At 36.9% G+C, this 26793-nt stretch overlaps 1 protein-coding gene across 1 annotated transcript in view; it reads left to right on the top strand.

Annotated features, from left to right (window-relative positions):
- Window positions 1–24790, top strand: part of gfra4b (GDNF family receptor alpha 4b) — a 57849-nt gene extending 33059 nt beyond the window's left edge. The window contains exons 2-8 of the mRNA XM_075480713.1: window positions 9973–10248; window positions 10522–10602; window positions 13917–14262; window positions 15609–15718; window positions 16481–16615; window positions 22051–22211; window positions 23522–24790. Of these exons, the coding sequence (XP_075336828.1) occupies window positions 9973–10248; window positions 10522–10602; window positions 13917–14262; window positions 15609–15718; window positions 16481–16615; window positions 22051–22211; window positions 23522–23665 (1253 nt within the window). The 3' untranslated portion in view covers window positions 23666–24790. The remainder of the gene's footprint in view (window positions 1–9972; window positions 10249–10521; window positions 10603–13916; window positions 14263–15608; window positions 15719–16480; window positions 16616–22050; window positions 22212–23521) is intronic.
- Window positions 24791–26793: the final 2003 nt, after the last annotated feature.

Here is a 26793-nt window from a genome sequence, read left to right as displayed (position 1 = left end):
GCAGAGTCTTTGTCTTTAAGTCCTTCGTATTACTCAACAGTAACATAACAGGCCGTGGATTTGTAGTTGTGTCTTTGTGTATTAGTAGGTGTGTTGTGTTACATTGGTCTAATTCCAGTTTAGCACATGGCCCAGAATCTCAAGAGAATTTCAGCCTGCCCATGATATCAGCCTCAGGTGGTTCAGGAAGCCCTCAGAAAGTACCAGTGGAGGAGTTAACAAGGCTTTGGCAGAACACACATATCATAGGTACTGATTTACTTTAGTAACAAAAAAAGAGAATGAAAATACAGCTTCGCTTTGATCATTAACTTGACCAAGTAGCGAGAAAGAATGCGTTTATCATAACTTTGAAAAACACCAAAGCAGTGTAAAAAGTTAATGTGCATGTTAAAATTAATGAGAGTAATTTAGTTTGTGGCACTTGTCAAAACAAAATACACAAATTACTTCACAAACACAGAAAAGATGGAAAGGTAAGCGTTCAAAAGCAAAATGAATTTTGCACGTTTGTTTGGTAAATGATTCCCACTTGTAAATCAGATTTAACCTTATCTGAGTTCTACAAAGTGCTTTACAATATGTTTTTTATTCAACCATCAACTCTAACAATTATACAAAGATTATTTTTCTGTATTTATTCTATAAATGCTGCTCCATTTCCTCTATACACCAATGAGCATATTGGTGCAATGTTGGGGGTCAAACCACTGATCTTCTGTTTGGAAGACAGCATAGCTACCTGAGCTACAGCTGTCCCGAAAGGTAATATTTTTAAGAATAGCCTCAAAGATTACCCTCTTTCCACTTTTCCTGACTGCAATTATCATACAAAAAAACTGAATGTTTGCTAAAAATGTGCATAGGATCATGACTAAACTTTGTGTATGCAGAAAGGAAGAAATGTGTATATGCATTAAGATTTATGAAGCAGTGTGTACATATGGTTCTCTTTTAGAAATATCAATCACTGTAAAACTATACGTCCATGCACAAATCTAATTTCCACCCCCATTTGTAGCTATCAATGGATGAGAACACTCCCTTAATTTGTGAATGCTGAATGCAATAGAAGTGCATGTCTTCCGAATGCGAAACTGAGACAGTCATTACTGGAGTCAACTCAATTCTCGAATGGCGAACGGAACAAAAACTGCTGACTTAGAAAGGAAATTAAACAATCCATTCACCTCTGCTTCAGAGGTAAAAAACAAATATTAAACTGTGAGGTTCACAAACACTAACTGCACATTCTTTATTTTGGATCAGTCAAAAGATGTAATCTTCTCTAAACACTCAGACCATTTCTTCCTTACTTTATATATTATATTTCCTTGCTTTAATTCCTCATTCTTCCTCTGTGGCAAAATAAACACTTAATACCACAAGTAATATAATTTAATGTGACTTTCACTGACAGAACTCATAGCATGAGTCAAGGCAGAGCTGCTGCTGATAGAGCTTGACTTATGTCAGTAAAACCCTTTTAAATCTTCAAGGACTTAAACTCACATTGGTTCTCGAATGGTAGCGCATGCAAAAGACACATTCACAGTCAAGCGCTGACGAGTAATGCTAGCAGACCTTTGCAGATGTGCCTTTTGGTTTTTCAGCATTGAGACCTTGGGTTAAGCTCACACAGATGTTCACTTGAAGCCGCAGTTTGAGTGATAAATAACCACCACCTTTGACTTGTTCAGATATAATCTTTTGTGATTTGCTCCCTTTACACAGTAGTGCTGGCATTTTGGTATCAATTTCAATTTCAGTTTCCTTTAACAACATAGTGAACTTTTGAAATTCAAGAGAAAAACAAAACATTTAGTACACATGTTGATAAGAAAACCAAGCCTGTTAGCACACAGGGAGAACATGTCAGTAATATGTTATGGACCTCAGTAATGAAGAGTAATTCAACACTTTTGTCACTGAAAGATTCTTTGGCAAAAGTTGTAAGTACATGGAACATAACATAACAGAAAAGACAACTGTGATATTAGGTACATTACCAGTTTAATACTATGGGTTTAAAATAAGGTGTACACAGGCATACACATTAAATTTAAGGCTATAAGACCTTTTAATACTTCTTTAAAGACCAAACTTGTAATGAAATGAATACTTGTATTAATAGTAACAAATATATGTCAATTAAAAAAAATCAGTTATAAGGTAACATGACAATAAAAAACGGCAACCAACTGAATGTAGGATACAGAATACTATGCCGAATTTTGCATGTTTCCTCCTTGGCACAACAAAGATGCATTAGTTTTCTTATGAAATAGGGTTTTGTTGTATTTGAAAAAGTCTTTAGTTGACACACACAACTTTACGAAAAAAAAAAAATGTCACAGTATCAGGAACTTTGTGTCTAGAGCTGCAGCCTCAGATAATCTTCAATCAGAGCAGGCCTGCAGTTCCAACTTATTATGTTACAGTTGTTGCCAAAAGTAAAGCAAACATTTCTTTCTACCTCAAAATCATGAGGAGATTAATCTCAAAGTGATCAGTCCCAAATCTGTGTTGGAGATGTCAACCGGTATCCTTTATGACAATGTAATAATGATCCACTGTTTTTGTTCCTGGTGGGACACTTAAGTGCTGTATGCATACTCAAATCATTTAAAAATATATATCTGTTATTTAGAATAAATTTCATAGTAAGTGTATTACCTATTAAAACAACATCTAAAATCACAGAAACAGAGACGGTGTACTCTGTACTACAGCGAAAAGGAAAATATTGTGTTAAAACAAACTCTTTTTTTTTTCAAGTAGTTAAGGGGTTGCACATATGTGTGGTTAGCTCTGTCGTCTCACAGTATAAATGAAAGAGAATGGATGGTATAAATAATGGATGCATGTTGTTCTTATACTGTAATAAACTTTGGTATTTATTTCAATCATAATATTAGAAGTATAGAGATCAGTTCAACGACTACCTTCTTTCATTTTAAATCATTTAGTGAATTATGTGTTTTTATGTAATCATCTTTGGTTGGTATATGTTTTTAGCAGACAGATTGAAGTTTAATATATAAGCGTTTTGTAGGTCTTGTTTCAACCATCCCAGTTCCTTTTCTTTTCTTTTCTTTTTTATTATTTTTTGGGGCTTTTTATGCCTTTATTAGATAGGACAGTGTGGAGAGACAGGAAGCAGGGGGAACAACATGCAGCAAAGGGCCGTCCGATGAGGGACTTGAACTGGGGCCAGCTGCAGCGAGGACTATAACCTCTTGTACATGGGGCGCCTGCTGTACCCACTATGCCACAGACTGGCCCCCAAGTTACCTTTCTGTATATGTAAAGGAGTGATTAAAAATGAGGTTTGAATTATCAGTTGTCCTCAAGACCAATGATCAGCCAGGTGTTGTAACGCCTAAGTAAGGCAGCCCAGGGGCCAGATGAAAACACTCACCCTAACCTTGGTTTACTGCAATTGAAATGGCTTGGAAGTGAGAACTGCATATTTTATCTCAAACTTTTACATCTGTACACCAACATCAGATCATTTCCCTCAGTATGTGGTCCGCCGCGAGTAGTTGCAATCTCAGCATATGCTCTGGCTGGGATTTGTGTTTCAATGAAATGTTCCTGTGCAGAGTTTGAGCCCATGATTTTGGCTCAGTGTGTGAGTGTTAGTTTCAGAGACAGACTGCATGACTTCTTCTCTGTGGCTCAGACTCTCTGATTGAAAACATTACTTCAATAGACAGTTGTTTTTAGCTGGTTTTAGTGGAGAGTGGGAGATGGCTATCGGAACAAAATGGTGTCTATTCCCGACCTGATCCTATCTTAAAGAGATGAAACATCGCTTTGAGGAATACAGGTTTTTAGTGCTTTCACAGACTTCCCCCTCACTCAAATGAGGCACAGTTGCAGCTGGGGTCTGACCTCATGCTGCAGACTACATTTTCAACCCATTAACAGCAAAGACCTGGAGAACTTACGTCAGCTGAACTCCTCCTCTTGCTGTTTAGACATCCTGCCAACATGTTTTTTTCAAAAGGGTCACAAAGATTTTGGAGTCAGACCTGTTACTAATCCTGAACTTGTCCTTAATGTCAGGTGTGCTTCCAGAGCCACTAAAAACAGCTGTAATCAAACCTCTGCTGAAAAAGGACAATCTTGACAAGACACAAATGAACAACTACAGGCCCATCTCAAATCTCCCATTATTAAGTAACATCATTGAAAAAGCGGTTTTTCAACAGCTTAATTACTTTTTAAAACAAAATAACTGCTATGATACCTTTCAGTCAGGTTTTCGACAGCACCACAGCACTGAGACTGTTCTGACCAAAGTGTTTAATGACATATGTCTGAATACAGACTCTGCTGCTCGAGTCCTCACTAAGACCAAAAAAGTGGACCACATCAGTCCAGTTCTGAGGTCTTTACACTGGCTGCCTGTCCATCAGAGGATAGACTTTAACGTTCTATAAAGCTCTGAATGGTCTAGGACCAAAGTACATCAGTGACCTCCTGACCCAGTATGAACCTTCCAGACCCCTCAGGTCATCTGGATCCGGTCTTTTATCAGTTCCCAGAGTCAGAACCAGACATAGAGAAGCTGCATTCAGCTTCTATGCTCCACATGTCTGGAACAAACTCCCAGAAAGCCTCAGATCAGCTGAAACACTCAGTGTATTTTAGTCCAGGTTGAAGACACACCTATTTTCAGCTGCATTTGAATAAAGCTCCAAATCTGAAGCTTGAGTTTCAAAACTTAATCATATTTTAACTACAGATTTTATCTGACTTGATGTTTTTGTTCTTATTTCTTTCTTTTTTGTTCATATTTTAAATCGTGCTTTTTATTTCTACTGTTTTAATGTCTCCGTAAAGCACTTTGATTCACCTTGTTGTTGAATTGTGCTATACAAATAAACTTGCCTTGCCATACATGAAGCATTTAGCACACAAGCAGCATACATAAGCTTGTCTAGGGATTGAAAGTCTGCAATGCTATATCTCACAGCTCAGTTAGAAAACCCCTGCTTGTTCAATTGCTTCCCCAAATATTACAAGACCTTCTAACAATAAAAGGTTATTTAAATGATCAAGTTTTTGACCTAACTCAAAAAATGAACTATTGTTGTAGAGTCCACACTTTACTGAAAAAAAAAAGCTTTTTCAAAATGTATCTTTAGAATATTTGCTATTTGCTCAAATTACCAGAATGCCTGTCTAAAAGGGTTCAGGCTATGTTGAAGAATGAAGGTGATCATACCAAATATCAACTTGGACCATTTTTCTTTGCACCTATTTCCTAGTTTCTTGGTAATATGTGATGAAAGTAATGTTTTTTTTTTAACTTTTGCTATTTTTCTTAACTGCATCGCCTCAAGTAGTCTGCTGAAAGTGCAAATGTTTTTCTTTTCAAAAACTTTGAAGCTAAATTACTGGGCTTCTCTTGGTCTTCAATTTCTTTGATATAAGTAGCATAGGTGTAGTTGGCATTGCTTTACCCTGGATGTAGACGGATATTTTCATTTTGCAAAATTAAATCTCCTCTACTTTGATGTCTGAAAGTGCCTATTTTGTCCCAACCCTTTTTTATGATGATTCAGACACTCAAACAGATCATATTCACCTACACACACACCCACTCATGTGCCATGTGAGGAAAGTGCACCAAAAATAATATTGATATGATTACAAATGAACTGGCGACCTGTCCAAGGTGTCCAACGCCTCTCGCCCAATCATCGCTGGGATAGGCTAAAGCACCCGCAACCTGACCGACAGATTAAGCGGGTATAGAAAATGGATGGATGGATGGATTACGAATTAAGAAACTCATATCTTACCTGAAAAACATTTGTGACACTGAAGATAAGATATTTAGTTGCTGCCTGGTCTTCTTTGTAAAATTTGCACAGCCCCTTTTATTTCAAAGACGTAGCTGAAACACATCTCATTACCCCTGCTGTCAGATGACTACAAGTGTTAATTAAATGCACAGAAAATAGTGTTCTCGGCTGCTCACTTATCAAACATAACAACAGGTGTTTGGAACTGGATTACACTTATGGATTTTATTAAAACCTGTCCCAGCCACATAAAAAAAGCATACAGATACAGTTTAGAATCTGCAGTCTGCAAAGACTAGTTTTAACATAGAATGAATTGTGATATACCTGGGCATAAACATGCTAAATTGGCCCTATTTGGTCAATATTTAATGACCAAAATATATATATTAAAAAAAGCAACCTTCCTCCAAAGGAAAAAGTGTGTTCTATATGGAGATTAAATATTAAACAAGTATTGGATGTATTATTCTACCTAAAATCTGGTGTGAAGTAGTTCTGTTGAATTTAATGTGAGGCTGAAAGCCTTTATCTGATTCAGAAATGTACATATTTTAGGAGTACCTAAACAAAGATACATATTAAGTGGCCGATGCGTCCCATTTTCACCTACAGCTTTGTAGATATATACGGCGGAAGGTAAGATTTCAGCTGACTTCATTAAGTTTCATTCCCCATTTTATCCCTCCTTAAGTGGACCATTAGGCCGGTGCACAAGGGTAACTGATCAGCTAATCTGCCTGTGATTTATGTGGCATGGAATCTGAGGACTTAACTGAGCCTTCGAAGACATTGATTACTGACATGCTTAATAGGCCCAACCTACTGGTACACTGAGACAGGCTTATTGGAAATGTCAAATCAAGCGACTCATTTGCATTCATGATATATGGTGTCTATTTCAGCATCTGCAGGCACGACAAACTGACATGTGAAGCCATAGAGAGAGGGCTGAGGATTTCGGCCTTGAATTTGAAACTGACCATCTGGCCTTCCAGGGCATTGGCAATGGTCTGAACTTTTTTTCCTCCAGGATCCACATGTTTATATTGGATGTGCTTGGCTGACATACGCTGAATAGTAAATGAGAGTATGTATAACTTGGGGTGTGAGTGAGAATCCTGAGGATGGAGTAAAGATCCAGCCTTGAAAGCATGTGACGTGACATTGACAAAGTGCTGACAAAAAGATTTTTTTTTAACTTTTGAATATGCATGTATGTTTCAGACATCAAAACACAGACGAAGCAATATTCTCCTCCACTCTCCAAAGATTCCTAGAGTGTACACCTGCAAAGAAGCTTGAAAAACAAAAAAATGGGTTTGAGGAGAACATATTATGACAAACAAGAGACCTGATAGGAAATTTCAGTGTCTGAATGATAAGATACACTTGTTTTTTTTGCAGGACATGCTTATGAATATATTCTCAGAAATTAATGCACAAAATTAATCACCACCACAACAGTGAACTTGATTTAGGGTGCATATGTTAAGTTGCTAATGGGCTGGATTAATATTTTGCTTGTAAAGATTTTATATTTTTGTGTTCAAAGTTTAGGCCTACTTTGATTCGTAATTTATTTCTATTTCATCATTCTCACTTTAGTCATGTATCTCTTGGTGATCTTTTTTTTTTTAATCTTAATTAATTGAGATCTAAATGTCAGTGGATCAGATCTTCATGGAGGTTGCGGAAAGAAAAGCAGTGATTTCATTGTAGACTGAGACCATTTTTCATGTTTTGTCTTGTCAACTTCATTTTGTATGCTGATATACATCCATTTATCAATTTTTCCATTTCAGGCCTGCAACACATTCCAAAAAAGAGAAATAATAATAATAAAAATTGGACAGAGCAATTGTAATGAGGCTTGTTTTGACGTAATGAATGAATAATAGAAAGATAAATTTTAAGTTTTGATGCAGTCTGTTGGTTTCCTTAGCTAGGCAACTTTTAAAAAAAATTGTCTCTGTATGAACTGGACCAATTTTCAATTTAATGAATTTGATGTGATTTGATTGGATTATGATTGTATTTCAATGAATTGGTTTTAATTGGCTTGAATTTGACTGCATCTTTCAAGTGCCTTGAGATAAGATTTGCTGTAAGTTGGCACTATATAAATGAAAGTGAATTTAAATAAATTGAATTGAAGAAAAAAAGAATGACTAAATACATTTGCTATATCAAACTGGTGATGCTACTAGGTGATTGTAATCATGACTTGGTACAAAAAAACGGTATCCGGGAACGGCTAAGTCTTAAGAGCAAAGATGGGCAGAGAATCTCCCATTTTTCAACAAATATGTGAGGAAATCATTCAAAAATTCTTAAAAACAATGTTCCTTAAAAGATCAGCCAAATAACTATGTGGCCAGATGGGCAAGGGATTACTTTGGGAAATAAAATGAGGAATTTGTGAATGGAAATACATGCCACTTAAAACGTTACTGTGCCCATAAAAAGCCCTATATGTTAACCTCTAGGCTTGAACGTAACTAGTACATCACACAGTGGAAATATGCATTATAGTCAGTCAAACAGTATTCCAGATAATTTTTTTATATATATATATATTTTTTTTTGTCCAAGCATAAATGGGTGCCTTGATGTCCAAACTATTTAAATTTTTTACCAGCAACAGGTCTATAGTATGGGACTGGATCACTACCCTTACAGAAAAGGTCATTTTCGCTTCTGGCAGCACTAATGCGGTAAATTACAGTGAGATGCTAGGATGGCATATGCTGCTCTCAAGAAGGCAGCTTTTTCAGGAGCATTCATGCATTTTTCAACAAGACAATGCAAAACCACACTCTTCACTGAATACAGAGGTATGGCTAAGGGAGAAGAGGGTATGGGTGCTAGATTAGCCTGTTGGAAGTACAGACATCATTCTTTGAAAGGAAAAATGGACCAACATGAGTACCCATTTGTCTTCCTTAAAATCCACTCAGCTAACATCAATTTTACCTTTTTGGTTAATCTACGTTGTTATCTGCACCTAAGAAACAATATATCATACTTTTACACATTCATGTTCTCAGAAACCTCTGGAAAAACTTAAAATTCAAGTCCTGTGGTTCACTGAATCTGCTTAAATCATGCAGTACGACTGGGAGTAAAAGCTGGAGCAGGAGAAGGTTTGGCAGTGAATTGTAAAAAGTGCAGAGAGGCATCTGCAAAAGTCTGCCACTCTTGATCTTTAACACAGTAAGTGAATGCATACATCTCCAGCATGCATAGAATACAACACTGCATAACATCAGCCTTGAAGCCATTCTCTTTACAATAAGGCAGCAAATGTTGTAGCCTGCAGGACCCTTTGCGGCAAAATGAATAGAACCAAAACATGTTATCCAGTAAATTCAACACATTCTTGCTCCCAACTCATCACATATTATTGCTTGTTCAGTTGGTGTCACATCTGAATGCACTTTTTTGACATGCAGGGAATTGATCTAGAGTTTCCTCTTGCTGGGTGAAGACTTGCACATAAAAGCGTGACACCTCAGATGGAGTCTGAAAACAAAAATGTAGCAATGGACACTTCAATTTCAGTTACTATTTTGTTACTTTTAGGTAAATACTAACTGAGAGGAAAAAGTTGACAAAAAATGTTATACTCTATCGCAGAAAGATTCTCCATTTTCCAGGTTACCATCCAGCAGCAGTGATAAAATCTGTAGGGAAAACTTCCCCAGAAGTGTCCTGGGTGAATGTGACTTGTAGTGTAAAAGCACTCTTGAGTGGTCTGCTAGCCTATAAGAGTAGAGTAAGTAGGCAACGTAAGGCAAGTTTATTTGTAGAGCACCTTCTAAGTACAGTCCATTTACCAGCAGCCATTTGAAGAAACCCGGCTTTGAAGTCTTCTCTGTGTTTGTTGAACTTAAAATGCTTGATACAGCTCAGCTTTTGAAGCAAAAGGATATAAGAACAACACCCATTGAAATTTCAGCAGTCAGTGTGAAAGCAGAGCTAGAAAGATTGCATACCTTTACTAGAATCTCACCTCTGCATTTGCACATATTCAGACTCTGACATGGAGCTGGTTTAATATTATGTACAATATCTCAAATCATATCTGATTTGATTGCTTAACTTTGGTTTCAAATCCCCTAAACTTTCTGCTTGATTTCCTCTCTTGCAGCCTTGTTGGAGGTCATACTAGCCGGCAGAGATTGCTTGGTGGCTGGAGACTCGTGCTCAAGTGATGAGACTTGTAGTCCACGTCTACGTACATTGCGCCAGTGTGTGGCGGGCAATGGCAGCATGAAGCTTGGCCCTGGTGCCAGGAGCCAGTGTGCCAATGCGGTTTCAGCCCTCCTGTCCAGTCCTTTACACGGCTGCCAGTGTAAACGTGGAATGAAAAAGGAGAAGAATTGCCTGAGCATCTACTGGAGCCTTCATCAGTCTATTATACATGGTTTGTAATTTAAAAATGTTTTTGTTGCAACATAATTTTTTAATTAGCCTTCAAAAAAAGTTATGTTATTTACACAGTCACAATTGGACAATGGTTCATTAAATAAACAGAATAACTAACAAATTTGTATGTATCATTTATTATTTAGTCCTCTGGTATTTACCAGTGACTAAATGAAAAGGAAAAAATGTGTAATCAGTATTTTTGACACCCTTCTGATAAGCTGTGGGGTTCATTTATGCCAATATATCCATGTGTCTATTATTCTTTCAGGACTCACCCTTGTGGAGAGTTATCCCTATGAAACGGTGCAGAGGGAATACGACTATGTCCGCTTGGCCTCGATTACTGCTGGCAAGTTGACATACCTTTATTGCCTTTCCTGGAAACACACTAGACACCATGCATAACTATTCATCTGAACATAACTTAAGTGTCAAAAATGATCTGCCATGTGCACATTATTGGATGTAAACTCCATTTACATCCCAGATTCAGCCGATACAGCATTAATCATGTGTCATAAGCACGCTAATGAAGCAATTTTGTCATTAATGGACTTGTAGTGATGAAACATTGTAAATCTTGTCTTATTTTTATAGTATCAGGTTTTTTTAAACACTGCAATCTAATCTATTGAAACAAACACAATTTCCTAATTGCATTTAGGAAATTATGAAATATTGTGAAAAATTCAAACACAACTTCAAATCACAGTCAACTAAACAGGACAACCTCTATGGGGTAAAGACTGTTATAAATCAAGCTTTTGGTAAGTGTATGATGCTTGTGTTATCATATAGAGGAAATATTTTGAAGAAAAAATAAATACAAAGTTTGGATCCAGAGTCATGTGCAGGTTTAGGGTAAACACTATATTTCAGTTGTTCTATATTTTCAATTAATTTGATACATTTTTCTAAAACTGTAAATTGCAACAGAAGATCCAGACGAAATAAAAGTGTAAGGCGATGTAATTTAAAACAAGCCATAATTCTTTCCAAAGCCCCACTTATTACTTTTAGTTCTTAAACCTAAAACGGTTCCAGTGCCTTCACCAAAAAAAGGAAATATTGTTGACTAAATCTAAACAAACAGTAAATTAAACTAAAAGTGAACTCTCAATTAAGAAGAAATGGAAAACAAGAACGTGAAAAAAATTACTGTCTTGATCTGATCTCACACCAGTTTGTTGTTGACAGCTGGTAAAGACACCAAAGGACACCTTGTATGACTCTCCTAAGGTTTGACAAAACTTTTTAGGAGAAAGAAATGTGCTTTTTTTCCCTCAGTACACTATGAAAAAAAACAGAGTATTGAAAACAGACTCTGGGGATTCTCAAAAACTATAAATTATTTGATTAGTTAAACCTTCCACTTTTATTTGGAATATTTTATAGTCTGTGTCCAATAATGTCTAAAGAAAAGACAAAAAACCTAATTCTTGTGTTAATAATGCAAATGTTGATCTGGCTGGAAGAATATAGACAAAACATGATGTCATATCTCAAAGAGAGAAACACACATATGGGTTAATGGCTTAAATTCCTTAAACTTTTATGTTAATTCAGTTGTGCAGATTTCATCATTAAATAAGTGAAAGCTTTCCTCTGACCTTATTCCACCTAAACTATACTATCAAACCTGCCTTGGTTTTTCAAAGGTCATGAAAATAAACTTTAAATGAGCAAAGATTTCATTAGTTAGATCAATTCTCTGGAATGTGACCATGTTTTATTTTGAAACTGGGTTCATCTTTAGTCAAAAGGATGTTCTAAAAGTGCTTGCTTTATTCAACCAAAGAAAACATTTGGCACATTCTTTTAATTGACTGAAATGATAAGTTGCCCCCCCCCATTGAAGCAGATTTAATAAAGTAATTAGTCCAAAGTTGCTGCCAAAATATAATCTCTCACTGGCTTGAGCACCTGATAATGTTAAAAAGAACCATAGCACACTGCAGTAAACTGAGTCTTGCCTGAAACAAGTAGCTAAAAGAAGTCAGCTGGCTGCTTGTTTCCTTGGCAACATGTATACAAAAGGTTCATTCAGGATTTTCCCCACAAAGTAACAGGTTTCACTCTCACACCAAACAAGACCCCTTATTAATGCCGCTTCTTGTTTGGGTGTCTTGATCACTCAATGCCTCCGGTCGGAAGCAGATAATTAGATATGATATTTTCAATGTATTTTATGAATCATGATTCAATGAGAATCTGCCTTACTTAATCTACCTCTGCGTCTCCCAATGTCCCCCGTCTGAAAACAAATATGTAGTAATCATGATGGTCCACCACTCACTGTTTGTTTCTCAACTAAAGTTGTGAAACTGTGAGACAGTTTTTCTTTTTTTCCACGAGTTTTCAGTGGTGTGCATTGATATTATACAAGAACAACTTACTTCCTTTTTGCAGATATACATCCAAGAAGTATCTATCTGCAAAAGATACTTCTTTAGGAGGTTGGGGGTGTGGCGAAAGCGAGTCACAGGGCTTTAAAGGGTTTGTCTGTCATATGGTACTATTATGGTTTAAGTTTTATTTTCAATCTGTGTGTCGCAATTGTATTTTTTGTAAAAGTTTTACATTTATGATTACATTTTTCCAAGATTCAGTTATGTATTTTAGTCACTGTTTCTTTTATCTTCAGTCGATGTTTGTCAAGGTTTAGGCAACAAACCTATTTAGTTCGATTTAGGAAAATGACAGAGGTTTGAGTGGTGTGGTTGGGTTCAAACTACTCACGCTCTACAGGAAGGTGTACAGCAGGTGGTTGGCAAGGAGACAGAATGTCAAACATTGGATCCAGAGGGAGCAGTGTGTTTTTTTTTTTTGTCTAATCAAAGGGAGATGAGCAGAAAAGATTAAGCTTTCAATATACAGGTCTATCTACGTTTCAACCCTCACCTAGGTCACCGCATTAATTTATTATTTCAAAAACAGCTGCTTCTAGTAAGTTATGAAACAATAGGGAGCCTAATTCATGATATATTCAGCACAACTACAATGACTTAGAAAATCTATGACACTACGAATCTATGAGCAAACACATTTAAGCCTTATGGGCACCTTTTACAGTTTTCATAGTGAATTTGTATTGAAGCCTTTTAAAATTATAAACAGATTAATGAAAAAAAAAAAGTAGTTGTGAATGTTTCCGTATCTGCATAGATTCACATATGTGACAGATGGAAATAGTTACCTTGAGATGACAAGTGAAAGAATACACATGGTGACAGAAAAGTGATGTACATTTTCCAAGAAAAGATGACTACAAAGAGGGATTTACAGACGGTACTCAGACATCACTGTACCACTGCAATACTTAAAAACAACTGTTGTTAAAGGTCTGATAGCGTATTTTAGCATTTGCCACTTGTATGACAAAATAGGTTAGACTTATCTCCTGATTGTCATTTTGTTGTTCATGATACAAGTATCCATAGTTTATTCACAGATTATTCCCTTTCCTGTTTGAAGCAGCTCTTTGATAACAAACTACTTGCCTGATGTGAGTTAACAAGGAGATTACATCTGAGCACAATTGATTAATAAGCATACATTCCACAGGTCATATGTTCTACCTAACATAAACAAAAAAAACCTTTTTGATGTATTGCTATTAGTTTTCCACTGACATCTTGTCTTTGACCTTTCTTCCATCCACAGACTCGGATGTTGGCATGACAACTGTAAATCGCTGCTTGGATGCAGCCAAGGCTTGCAATGTGGACGACTTGTGCCAGAGGCTTCGCACAGAATATGTTTCCGCTTGTATCAAACCTACTGCCAAGTCAGGCTTGTGCAACCGGCCTAAATGCAATAAGGCCCTGCGCAGGTTCTTTGACCGTGTTCCTGCTGACTACACACATGAGCTGCTTTTCTGCCCATGTACGGACACAGCATGCGCAGAGCGTCGAAGGCAAACGATTGTACCCAGCTGCTCCTATGAAAGTGTGGAAAAACCTAATTGCATTACACAGATGAGGACCTGTAATGCTGACTATGTGTGCAGGTTAGAACAGTGCTAAATTGAAGCCTGTATATAAACTGATATTATTTTCTTCTCATACATCTCATACAGTTAAAATAACATAACATTTTGTTTCAGCTTAATTATTTCTTGGATATAGAGTTCAGAGATGCTAAACATGAAGTTTGTCATAAGGGGGCATAAACTACCTTTGAAAAACAGACAAGTAGATTCAGCCAATGATCATGTAAAATAAAATAAAATAAATAAATAAATGTTTATTTATTCTTTTTTTTTTTTACACGATCATTGGCTGAATCAAATTTTCTGTATATATATATATGCGACCTCTAGTGATTGAGAGCAGCTGCATGTAAGAAATATGTCCATGACGATGATGGTCCTCTTGTAAAAACCCACAACTTTGGATTGTTGTCCAAACATGACCTATTAGTTTTGATTTCTAATCCTAACCAAGTGATGTTACCAGCCATAGCCAAGCACGAGGTGACATGTTGTATTGTGTTATATTAACATGTAACCAAGACAAACAGCAAAAAAAAAAAAGGTTCAGGAGTTGCCGTAGACACATGTAGATGGCGGACAGTTTTAATGGTCCCGCTCTGGTGATGTTATGATGATTATGAGACACGCTCATGCTAACTCTAACAAGACATGAGCTTGACAGGCAGATTCCTGCTCCCTTCTGGAGTTTCATATAATTAAAACTTGTTTAAGGAAAAAAAGAAAAAAAAAAAACTTTGAGGCATATTTCCACGTTGTATGCAGAAAATAGCACCACTGGTATTGATACTTTTGCAAATAAGTTTCTAATGAGATCCCAATCTCTAATATCAGTCTCTGAGTATTGACTTTTTGACACCTCTCCTCACCATACAAACATATTTGGCCCAGTGTTGTTCAGTATTAAGGTACTTTGAAACTAAATAAAGAGCTATTAAATCAACCAAATGGCCTACTGTTTTACCCTAAAGCTTTCTGCCACCATTGGTTAGAACACCCCAGAGAGCCTGTTGGAATAACATATTAAATATTTAGCACAGATAAAGACCCAGATGGATCAGAGTTATCGCTCATTGCTATCTCTGGTCATGGCCATTATTATTTCCACAGCCCCATTACACTCAGAGGGCTTTTCTAATGATCTCAGGTTTGGGTGATGAAATATATTACTCTTTCTATCACTTTCATATTATAGTCCAGTGCTTTTGGTCTTCACCATGGAAAACAATATTTCATCATGTCAATTTGATTAAAATTAGAACAGAAACAATTAATGGGAAAAAAATACAGTCAAACCTTTCACATGAAACAGTAAAAGGGCCTATTATGTCTTTGCTAACTATTTCCCATTTCATGCCATGCAGGTCTCGTCTGGCACAGTTTCAGTATGACTGTGAACCCTTGGAAACATCTGCCAACGGCTGCAAGCAAGGCAACTATGAAGCCTGCCTCTTCGCCTACACAGGGCTGATAGGTAAGTGCACATCCAAAATGTAAAAGAGAAAGAAAAAATAAACATTAGATAGAAAAATTTAAATGAAATGAACAGGTGGAGGAGGTAAGAGACTGTATGTGAATGAAGCTATGTGGCATATGGTGTGTGATAGACGGAGAGAAGGAAAGAAAACAAACTGGCAGGAATGAGTGAAAGCTTGCTGGAAGGAAAATGTGTGTATATCAAACAGATTTAGAGTGTACGGGATAATTAAATGAAACTTCATATTGTAAACCAAAAGACATAGTTCAGGTTGGTGTGACACACAAGTCCATAACAATCTCTCATTACAGAAATACAGAGGCTCTTCATATTATGTGAGGTTTAATCTGTTTTATAACAGTCCATAACAGAAACATATCCACTTCATTTCCACACACTGGAAGGAGGCACTAACCTAATGCATTTCAAGAACCTCAAATGGTGCCCTTCAGCGCAAACACACACTTGGAATTTTCATTCCCGTCTTGTATTTATTAAGGCACTTGAAATCCCACCATTACGATGTTGAAAAACTTCTGTGACCTAAAAAAAAGTGAAAATTTGAGTATTTCTCTGGATCTCTCTTCCGACTCAGTCCTACAATAACACAATATTATCATCCCTTCATAACATGTCAGTGTGCAGGAAATACATTGTCCATTAAGGATTCAGACAATAAAGTACTATGACTACAGTGTAACAACTCAAAGGATAATGAATGTTTAATACTGATCGAAGCCTTGTGCTATCTTTTTGCAGGAAGTACAATAACTCCCAACTACATTGACAACTCCACATCCAGTGTGTCCCCATGGTGCTCCTGCTCAGCCAGCGGAAGCCAGAAAGCAGACTGTGATCATTTTCTGGAATTTTTCACGGACAACATCTGTCTCAGTGAGTGTCATTATATCCACAACAAAGTGGAATGCACTGGGTCAAGCTTTTTAGAGTAAGGCCTATGTTCATACAAAGGTGTATGAGAACCTCTATAGTAACATTTTAGCATCTTGTTTAACTGGGTTTGTGCAGTTGGAGGTGAAAAGCTATTGTGGCTTCCCTAAGTGCAATAATTTTTTATTGATTTATTTCCAGGCTGTCCGTCCATCACTCTATCTATAGAAGTGTTCCAGAGACCCGATACTGTTATCTTTTCTCCCGTTACGACAGCGTTCTAACTTTTCTTCCACCTGAGCCTTTATGTCCATCTCTGAGACACTGAAGACAATACTCTGAGAATATACCTTTTTTCTTCTTTTTAGGGGTATGCATTTAAAGTAAAGATACTATTCAAAATGACCTGGAATGTAATGGAAGAGCTTCAGTCTTTAACAACAGTGCACATTTGTGGTAGACTTTTTGCACTGGATCTAATTTTTGTTACACGCAGAACTGATGGCTCTGGTCTTTGCTTGTTTTTTATTGATACACCATTAGCATGTAAGCTCACGGCGCCACATATCTTGTACAGAAGCCTGGCAGTGGCTTTTCTTGTAGTTTCAGGACATTTGGTAAACAGCTTGGTGCATTGCTGATACCTTGTTGTGGTAGTGATGAGTTATGACTAGCTGCCAGTTAAAACAAGTTAGTCCCATATCGAGATGATAGTCACATAAACTGATTTCTTATAAATGCATGACCAATTTTCAAATAGTCATTTAATTCTCCATACTTTCTTTCACATTTAAATTACATTAAAGCATAGTTGTGTATATTTTATTGGATTCCTGCCAGTTGATCCCATCAAATCCTATACACTATTCAACACCAACTTTAAAACAACTTTACAAGGAGTATCTTTACAAGGATGCTAGACCAACAGCAGCCAAACCATTAAAAATAGGATTAATTTAATTCAAAGGAGACCAATGTAAAAGTTTTTCAACATTTCTCTGTCTCATATAAAGTATTTTCACACATACACTGAAAACCAGTTGGAGCTGACTGGATGTGTGAAGAAAGCAGTAATTGTGAGAATTAGGTGCGAGCGTAGAACCGTACTGATGGTAGGATTGCTGCTTTGCTCTCCTTTCTGCTTTGCTTTTTATCACTTTCCACTCTTTTCTCTCAACTGTCCAAATACAAGTAAATGCAAAAACATTATATTGCACTGGTTCATGGCTTTATTTGCCTTCCTTGATATGCTTTCTATAAACATTGCATTTTAAGATAGCTTTGCATTATGTGTGACATAAAGGTGCAAAAAGTTGAAATCTTCTTGGGAGAACTCTGGAAAAAAGAATGAATATAAAAATAACTCATATATAAAGTAACAGTCCAATTTCTGCAATTGTTGCTGATCAGGTAAAACTTAAATGAAACAAGAATGGGGAGAGATGTTAAGCTGTTTATAGTATTTATGAAGTATATGCTGTGACTTTGCTTCTCCTCTGTGAAAGTAAGCACATGGACAGTTTGAGACTACTAAACAGGTGTATAAAGAAAGATCCGACAACCGCAGAGTTGAAACAAAAGTTTTTTCACAAAGAAAGTGATGACTTGTTCTGATATCTCTGGTTTCATATCCTTTCACGCCACTGCTGGCACAGCAGAGTGATTTCATTCAAATTGCATATTAATAGTATTCATTAATCAGATTGATTTGCATTGATAAACTGCAACAGGGAACATTCAAAGAAATTTAATCTGAAAACCAAAGTGAAAACAGATATCGGACAGAGCTGTCATGCTCCAACAGAACCAGAGAATGCTATATTAAAATCAAACATTTTGTACCTTTGGTAGCATCAACAGCATCAACAATTCATCTTTTTTATTATAAGTACCCTGCTCACATGGATTAATTGGTAATTCCACCTGGAAGTTCAGATATTTATGACTTAGGGAAGTACTGATTAAGTAAGCAGCTGTGACTGTGAGGTCATTGTTTTATTAATATATCATGTACATGCCTTTATTTATTTAGTTTATGTATCTATTTGATAGATTTGTTGAATGATTAAAGAACTGACTGCCATTCAAACTGCACCAGTTATCACGTCCTTTACTTAATGGTGCTGAACATACAGAGTTCTAAAGTTGATCTTAACTCCTTCCATTCACTTTCATGATAGTAAGAACAGATAGTCCAGTTTGTTGCTTCTGCCTGTCCCTTAGGTTATGATGTAGTAAACACTTTTTCTTCATCCAGTGGCTGCCACCTCTAGAACTTTGATTAATTAACATGATATAAGGCAAAAGAAAAAAGAAAAAGAAGTGCAACGCACTGCCAAGCAGTGTTTTTCACTGATGAAGTAAAGTTTGTTCTCACTATAGACATACAATTTTAAATCTATTCTCAATTTTTGTTTAAACTTTTATGCCAAACTTTGGGAACAAAATGGTAGATTCCTCTAACTCCTCATGTCAAAATCAATGATGGCACCTGGTACAGCTGGATTGCTAAGCGCATACTTGGAGTCACTGTTTGCAGAATGTTGATGTCCAGGAGTGCCGAGACACATAATCATCTTAATAATTCATTATTAATCAGAAATCAATCACTATATTGAATTCATCATAAAACAAAGCGCACTCTCTATTATCACTCTTGCTTCAATTCCGCCAAATTATCTAACAGGCTTACTCATTCAACATAAAAGTTCCCCCCATGCTAAAAACAGCTCCTACCCATCAGGGCACAGACACTGGAACCCTGGGGATGTTGTGTGCTGCAGATCTTTTGGCACCTTTGGTTGCAAGTTGTTCTGGCGCTTTGTCCTTCTTGGGAGGATGCTGCAGTTGGGGGAGTGCTTTGTCTGCAACAATGTTCAGGTGGCTGGTTCGTGTCAAAAAAAGCATTTTCATGAATGCATGGACACAAAGTTTTTGATGCACTACAATATTGTACCATAATGAGATGGTGAATTTTATTTACTTAAACTCTTAGCAGGTCAATTTTGCCTGATCAATGTGCAATTTAACAGACTTGCAATGTAATAGCCTGTAAGACATATTTTTATGTACCGTATGTCTTTATTTTTGTTTCTTTTCACATTAACCTACAGTTGCCTCATATATCAAGATTTTTGTTTTGGATATGAGGTCTGAAAACGTGAGGCTTGTTTAGATTTCTTTTTTGAATGGAAAAGGTGACTGGTCATGTACAGAGATTGCAGCAATGTAGATTTAATTACTAATGTTGCGATGCAAGTTAGTGCTTTCAAGTCAACCAGCTCTAAAAGTGCTTCATTTGCTCAGCTTAAACTGTGGGAGTCTCAGATGGACCATGTATTTTAGTGCCACGAAAGAAAAAAAAAATCACGATGACTAAGAATGTCCTCTAATCAAGGTCATCCTATACGGGTGCTGCTATGATTTAGCTGTGCAACGTCTGTTTGAAAGATGAACCATTTCCATGTCACTAAAGCAAAACGACTATCTTCCTTATTTCATCATCGTCAGCTGATGCGGCCATTATTCTTTCAAGGACATTTGACCTGCAAATCTTGAATTAAAAGGCCAACGGCTTACAATATTGTTGAGACTCGAAAGAACTATTCTCACTGGTGCTGCTACGAGCATTATGAAAAACCACATTTTTTATTTGATAAATTGCAATTATGTTGGTCAACCATAATTAAACATTAAACAAACAATTTTTTTTCTTCACAATTTTTCCAGTTCTAAGTAGTTTAAGGAGAAACATGTTAGACTAATCAAACATGTGAAAATATCTCACTTTTACAATAACTCAAAGTATGGTGCATCTTAGACAGTGCTGATGTTTGTTCCTTTGTATTTGATTAAAGTATCAATCCAGAGCCAATCATAATCCAAAACAAATTAGAAAGGTATCCATTTCTAGTTGTAATTTATAGTTAGGCTGTATAAATCCTGTCCATTCATCATTTACTGCACTCAATGTAAATTTTGAGCCTCTGTAAGGCAAGGTTTGCAGTACAGATGACCATGCCACGGATTTAACAAAAAGGAGAGAAAGTTAAGCTGTGAAAATTCTAAATATAACAAAGCTGGATGTCAAAGTGGAGCACCAAAATATAAGACTTAAACAAATGGAAATAAAACTGAAGCTAGAGTCAACTTTAAGCACTAAAGCAGCTTGTAGAGCGCTTTCTGAGGAAAACTATATCAGCAATCACTCTAATCTTATCTATTGTCTTTTTTATCTGACAAACTCGGATGCAATAACCCACATCAGAGTGGGTGCCAAAATATGGGAGAGGCACAAACACAAATGTAATGTGACTTTATTCTTTGGCAAAACACAATTACTCCACTATACTTTTACATGAATAGTTTCGCATTACTATTGTTATTGTTCAAAATGTTCAAACATATATTGAACTTTAACTGGTACAGCATTAAAGAATTAAGGCCATTAAGATATGTTAAGATTAACATTATTTTACTGGTGTTTATTCTATGTTTAAATCATATATTTCCGCTGTTTCTTTTACTGTACCCAAAACCTATGAAAATCCTAACCTAAACTGAGGTACATACCGACTCCTGCACTGATGAGACTAGATTTGCCACCTACACATCAATAGAAGACTATACAGAAAAATTCAAGCCGCACTAGATGTAAGGTACAATGGATCCTGTATGATTGGTGTTAATAAAAGTCTTAAGAGGATGAGGTGAGTGATTTTGCAGCATTACAAATAGCAGCAGTATTCCAAGTTATGCTGGTTAGAACAGTAACATGGATTAAAGGTGAGAAGATAAGATATTTAGGGTGATACATCTGCTTTATTTCACAAGCTTATTTCACTGCTGTCTTTCAATTTACTTGTACCTCTGTTCCGCTGCCACATCCCCTCTTCAACATACTAATTTTCTCCTTAACACCTTTCCTCTCAGGCCTCTTGTGACCCCTTCTCTCAAGTGTAAATAATTAATGTCCTGGTTGCTGACTTCAGTGAGTCTATACTGATCTATCTATCACAGAACCTGTACACACAGCGATTATCTTTGCTTGCTGTGTGAGGCGAGGTGAATCTTTGGCCAGTCTTTCCTTGGGACCCGTGACTAGAAAAGATACAGAGAGAGGCCTCAGAGTTGTTTGGCCAGTACAAATGGTCTCAGAGTTAATGAGGTCAATGTGGAGAGGCAGGTGCAGTCAAGATACTTGGCGAGAATACTGAGTATTCACTTTTTTTCCGCTCTTCTCCTCTGGTGACCCAATCCAAGCTGGCTCTGGCTAGCAAAACCTCTGATGCAAAATTTACAATTCAGAACTGCAGGCATCTGTTATGACTGTATAAAACATAAGCATAACTCATTGAAAACATATTACATGCTTTTTTATATACAGTACATTATGTTAATAAAGTTTCTTAATGCATTTTTCATATCTGATGTTTCAGAGAATGCTCTTGAGATGTTTGGAAGTGAATTGGACCCACAGCTGAGTCTCAGGCAGTCCAGCACACCCAGCCAGGACAGGAGAGGACACAAGAGCAGCACTTCTGCTCCAGAAACCGTAGAAACTATGAAGAACAGTCTGGATACAGTAATACCAACACAGGTGTGCAGTCTCACACAGTTGAGCATTCAAGAGTACTTCAGTATTTCTGACACTTCTCAAATCATTTTGGCATGCATTTATTACTTGGTGACTTAACAGTAAAAATGGTTCTGGTCCATGCAATTATTTTACATAATAGATTCTCTTTTGGGTTGATCTAGGATAGATTAAATGAACAGATATGCTATGAAAATCATCATTACACAACATCAGTCAGATCATTTAAAAGACCTGACAGACAAGGAGTTTCAGAATGCCCTAACAAAACGCTGGTATAAACTCCTACAAATTATGGTTGCACTTTAATCTTTGTTCGTATACCTTATGCTGCACACTTAGACATCGACCCCCTCATACTGTCTGAGAAAGAAAAGAAAAGTCTGCCATCATTGCTGCATGATGATTAATGGTCCCTCAGTTAACTGTAATTTATAGCATAAATTACATAAGAATTCAGTGGAACAGTTAAGTTGGTCTACTGTGTGGCACATTTACTGATGGTACATCTTTCAAGCTGTGAAAAACAGGAAGTAATATCTCTTCAAGGTCCAATGCGGCACGGCTGTTAACTATGTTTCCTGGGACGACATGACAATAACTTTTGACTTTGGTCACCTAAACTGACACAGTGACTATTTCTAAAGGCAAACATATTGTGTTGTAAGGGTCATCTAAGTATTTACTGCACAGGCATTTTAGTAGCCTTAGTCTCCTCCTTGGCCTTGCCACTGTCCATCAATTCAAGCTAAAGGAGACAAAAGATATTTCAGCAATGCACGGTATGAAAAAATCTTTATATTATATTTTATTAAGAAAATAAATAATAGAAAGTAGAGTGCCCAAATTAAACATGAAAAATTTTCTCAAATTTTTTTTCTGGCAGAAATTTAAACACACGCTTACCTTTTTCCTACATTATTGATCCACTAATAAATTAGATGAGTTAATGGTCAATTTTGATTGAGCTTGGTTTAGCTCTCAAGATTATCTAAAATGTATTTGTTTCTTGAGATAAAATGACAAAAAGAAAATGTTTCAACACTATTTAACAAGTGAAAAGGGATGGATTAACAATTAACTAAGAGGCTCACAGGAAATTATAACTGCTAAATGTAAATGCACTGTTTCTGGCCTTCAGACTTCAGATAAATCCCGAAACTGAAAATCAATAACCTTCTATTACATGAGCATTGATGTCCATGTGAAACTCAAACGACTCTTTTGAATATACTACCTCATTAGCAGACTAGAAGTATTCAAGAGAGAAAAAAAATCTGCTATGAGCTGATATTTCTGTCTCTCTGTCGCAGGCCCTTGGAAATGAACAACTGGTGGGCCAAGCCACCCTTCCCACCAACAGTCTCCCAAATTCTGCTGCTCATAGCAGCATAATGCTTGAAGCTGCCTTCAACATTTTGTTGCTTCTCCTTCATCTCCTCAACAACGGACACTAAACACTACAGAGAACCTGAGGGCCCTCCATGCAGGGGGGCCAGCGCAGTTCAGAGGAAAATGGACCATGTAGCATCATTCCTCCATCTAAATATGTACATAATTCTGTCTATCTATTTTTATGTCAAAACAGTATAGTTCCACCTGCCAATGTTCTTACTCATAGTGTGGGAACCTTCTGCAGACAGATGCCAGTCTGTACATTTGTACATTGCTGAAACGAAGTCAAAGTAGTGCCCTAATGGACTAACCCTGTATCGGCTACTCAGCTGGATTTTTATTCAAGTTACAATAAAAACATAACAGATATGTGTGATACAATCGCATGAAGATTTGTTTAGCAACAGCAGCTCTATTTGAAAAACTGTACAGGAAATGATTGGAGTAAGCCAGTGAACCTTGTCTGCTCCTTCCTTGGTGCATTAGGTGTTAAGAAAGATGCTGGGGAAGAAGGAGCAGTAAAAACACTGTCCTCAAGTGGCTGCAAGAGAACCAATATTTCTAACCAGTACAGGAACAACAAAGAGACCCACATTTTGTTCAGGCATCCTGAATGAAAGCACTGAGTCCATGTCCAGAAGTACTATACGAAAGAGATATCTCAAACTGGAGAACATAAAAAACTCTGACAGAATTATCATCCTCTCCATCAAGACTGCTGACCTTTCTAAAATTCTCTCACATATTACATTTGTTATCGCTAAAGCTGCTGAAGCTGTTTATAGAATATATGAGTTTTGGTCTTTATCAGCAAAGACGTGTTCCTTGACTTGAAAGGAAATAGCCAGGGGAGCAATAACTCTACCTGTAGCTGCTGTGCTATGTGTTTGTGAGTGTAATAACCTTTTTCCCCCTCATTGTGTCAGTGGACATTGTCATATGCAGATGTGAGTTTTTGTGCCAGAGAATGAATTTAAAGGTTTGACGTATTGAGTGCCACCAACATCAGTATGGAGCTGGTTATAAGTTTGACAGTAATGAATGATTTAGTACAGTATTTTCTGTTCTGCTAACATGCAGTGAATTCTGAACAGGCCCAGAGGTGCATCAAATAAAAGTTATCAGCTCATTATGTATATATAATTGTATCATTCAACATTTTTTTAATTAAATGACATTAAGCTTTGTTTGGTGTGATTGGTTTTTGGAGGACACATTAGCAACGCAAAACAATATTCGATCTAAACTAACTGAACCAACTTCCAGTAATGCTCCAAAGTGCATTATTTTGAATGAGGAAACAGAATTTAGTGTACAATCCAGCCATTCTTGACCTTGTCTGATCCATCTATAAGAAGCTTATGAACTGTTACACTTCTGATCCATTACACGTATTTGGGCCACAAAGTTCTTTACAGCTAATAGAAATAAAATCTATCCGTTAATGTACCTTGGAAGAATGGCTTCAAAACCAATATTTTTTGGGTGTAAAAAGTTGATAATGAGCAGTCCAGGGCTTTTACAGAACTGCGCAATTTCAACTGAAACATGAGCAAATATTTAAAGTCCACCTGCTGTGCCCAGGCTAAATTCACACCTCCCTCCCGGTCTTCATGGACTCAGAGTGGTTGCTGATGTGTATGTGTATTCAAATGCATCAAGGTAGACTGCTGCAGACGTGACTATCATTGTGTTTTGTGTCTTTGCCTCAAACAAATGAAGTCATGTGATTGTTTTAGTGTTGTTTAGTAGTCTGAACCCCCCACTCTGCTGACATGCTGGAGACAGGAATTATCAGCTCCACTTCAGCCAGTGTTTTGAAGATCGGTAACTTTTCGACGAGTTGACAAGCCACTCTGTTTTTTTTTTGTCTCTCTAAATGCAAAATTTCCCAATTCTGCAATCTCGCAGCAATTTCAACCTTGAGGTCATAGCTCCACAAAATATTGCAAGTACCCAGATAGCAAGATACTGAGTACTGGGTCGAGGTAAGCAATTTTTCCAATTCAACATAAACAATTGCTGATAAACAGTGCACAATTACCCCAGACTGCATAGGGGGTCTACCATTCTACATTTGGTCTACATGTTGTTGTAAATTACACAACAATATGTGTTTCACTGCAGGGTTCTTACCTGTCAAAATGTTGGACAGCTTTCTTTTTCTATCATTGTATAAAAGAAAAGAGAAATTGGTCACTGATGTGATATTTTTTATTTAAACAACCTCTGCATAAGAAAGGTTGTGTAAAGATTAGGCTGCCATTGTACTCTGCAGAAATCCACCACAAAGTCAATAATCCATAAACCACTATGATACCACTGTTTATTTTGCCTTTAGTTTTTCATAGAAAGGTAATTAATAGTACCCTGCACTATTAAACTATAGTTGTGACTCAGAGTGATATATAGTTTTATGAATAACATTTATCAATTCATTTTTGGGGAAATATATTCATTGGGTAAATTACATGAGTCGTGTCTCCAAGTGAGTTCCTATACAGAGTGAGAAAAAAGTTTAGATTAAGTTTACAAACACTCCGGCTTCCTCCCACTGTCCAAAAAATCATGCATGTTAGGTTGATTGGCATCTCTAAATTGTCCTTAGGAGTGAGTGTGAGCGTGCATGGTTGTTTGTCTCGTTTGTCTCTATGTGGCCCTGCGATGGACTGGCGGCCTGTCCAGGGTGTACCCCGCCTCTTGCCCATTGACTGCTGGGATAGGCTCCAGCCCGCCTGCGACCCGATCGACGGATTCAGCGGTATAGATAATGGATGGATGGATGGAAGTTTACAAACTCATCCTTTAAAAAGATGTGAACAATGCAAAAAATTGTTCACATCATAAAGATGATACACAAGGGACACTGATAGCAAAACTCAAACAGCAGTGTCTTCCAAAATTTCACTTCATAAGGAGTAGCTATTTTCATTAAATTTCAAGTGGAGATGACAGATTGCTGTGATGAATCTGAATCCTCTGAATATAAACTGCTCAGTTGATTTATACTACACTCATTACTCCGTGAGTGATGCTTTTTCATTTTTTCCCCCTGCAGCTTTGTGTGGGGCAAAAAACATATTTTAGAAAAATCTCTTATCTCTGATAACCCATAACGCTATTTGTCAAATTTAAGGATTACACCGTGCAAATCAGTCACTCGAAATATGACCACAGAGTGTATGAAGAC

This window comes from Odontesthes bonariensis, chromosome 13, assembly GCF_027942865.1.
Source record: "Odontesthes bonariensis isolate fOdoBon6 chromosome 13, fOdoBon6.hap1, whole genome shotgun sequence".
Classification (NCBI taxonomy): domain Eukaryota; kingdom Metazoa; phylum Chordata; class Actinopteri; order Atheriniformes; family Atherinopsidae; genus Odontesthes; species Odontesthes bonariensis.
This window is presented reverse-complemented; position numbering and strand designations above follow the sequence as displayed.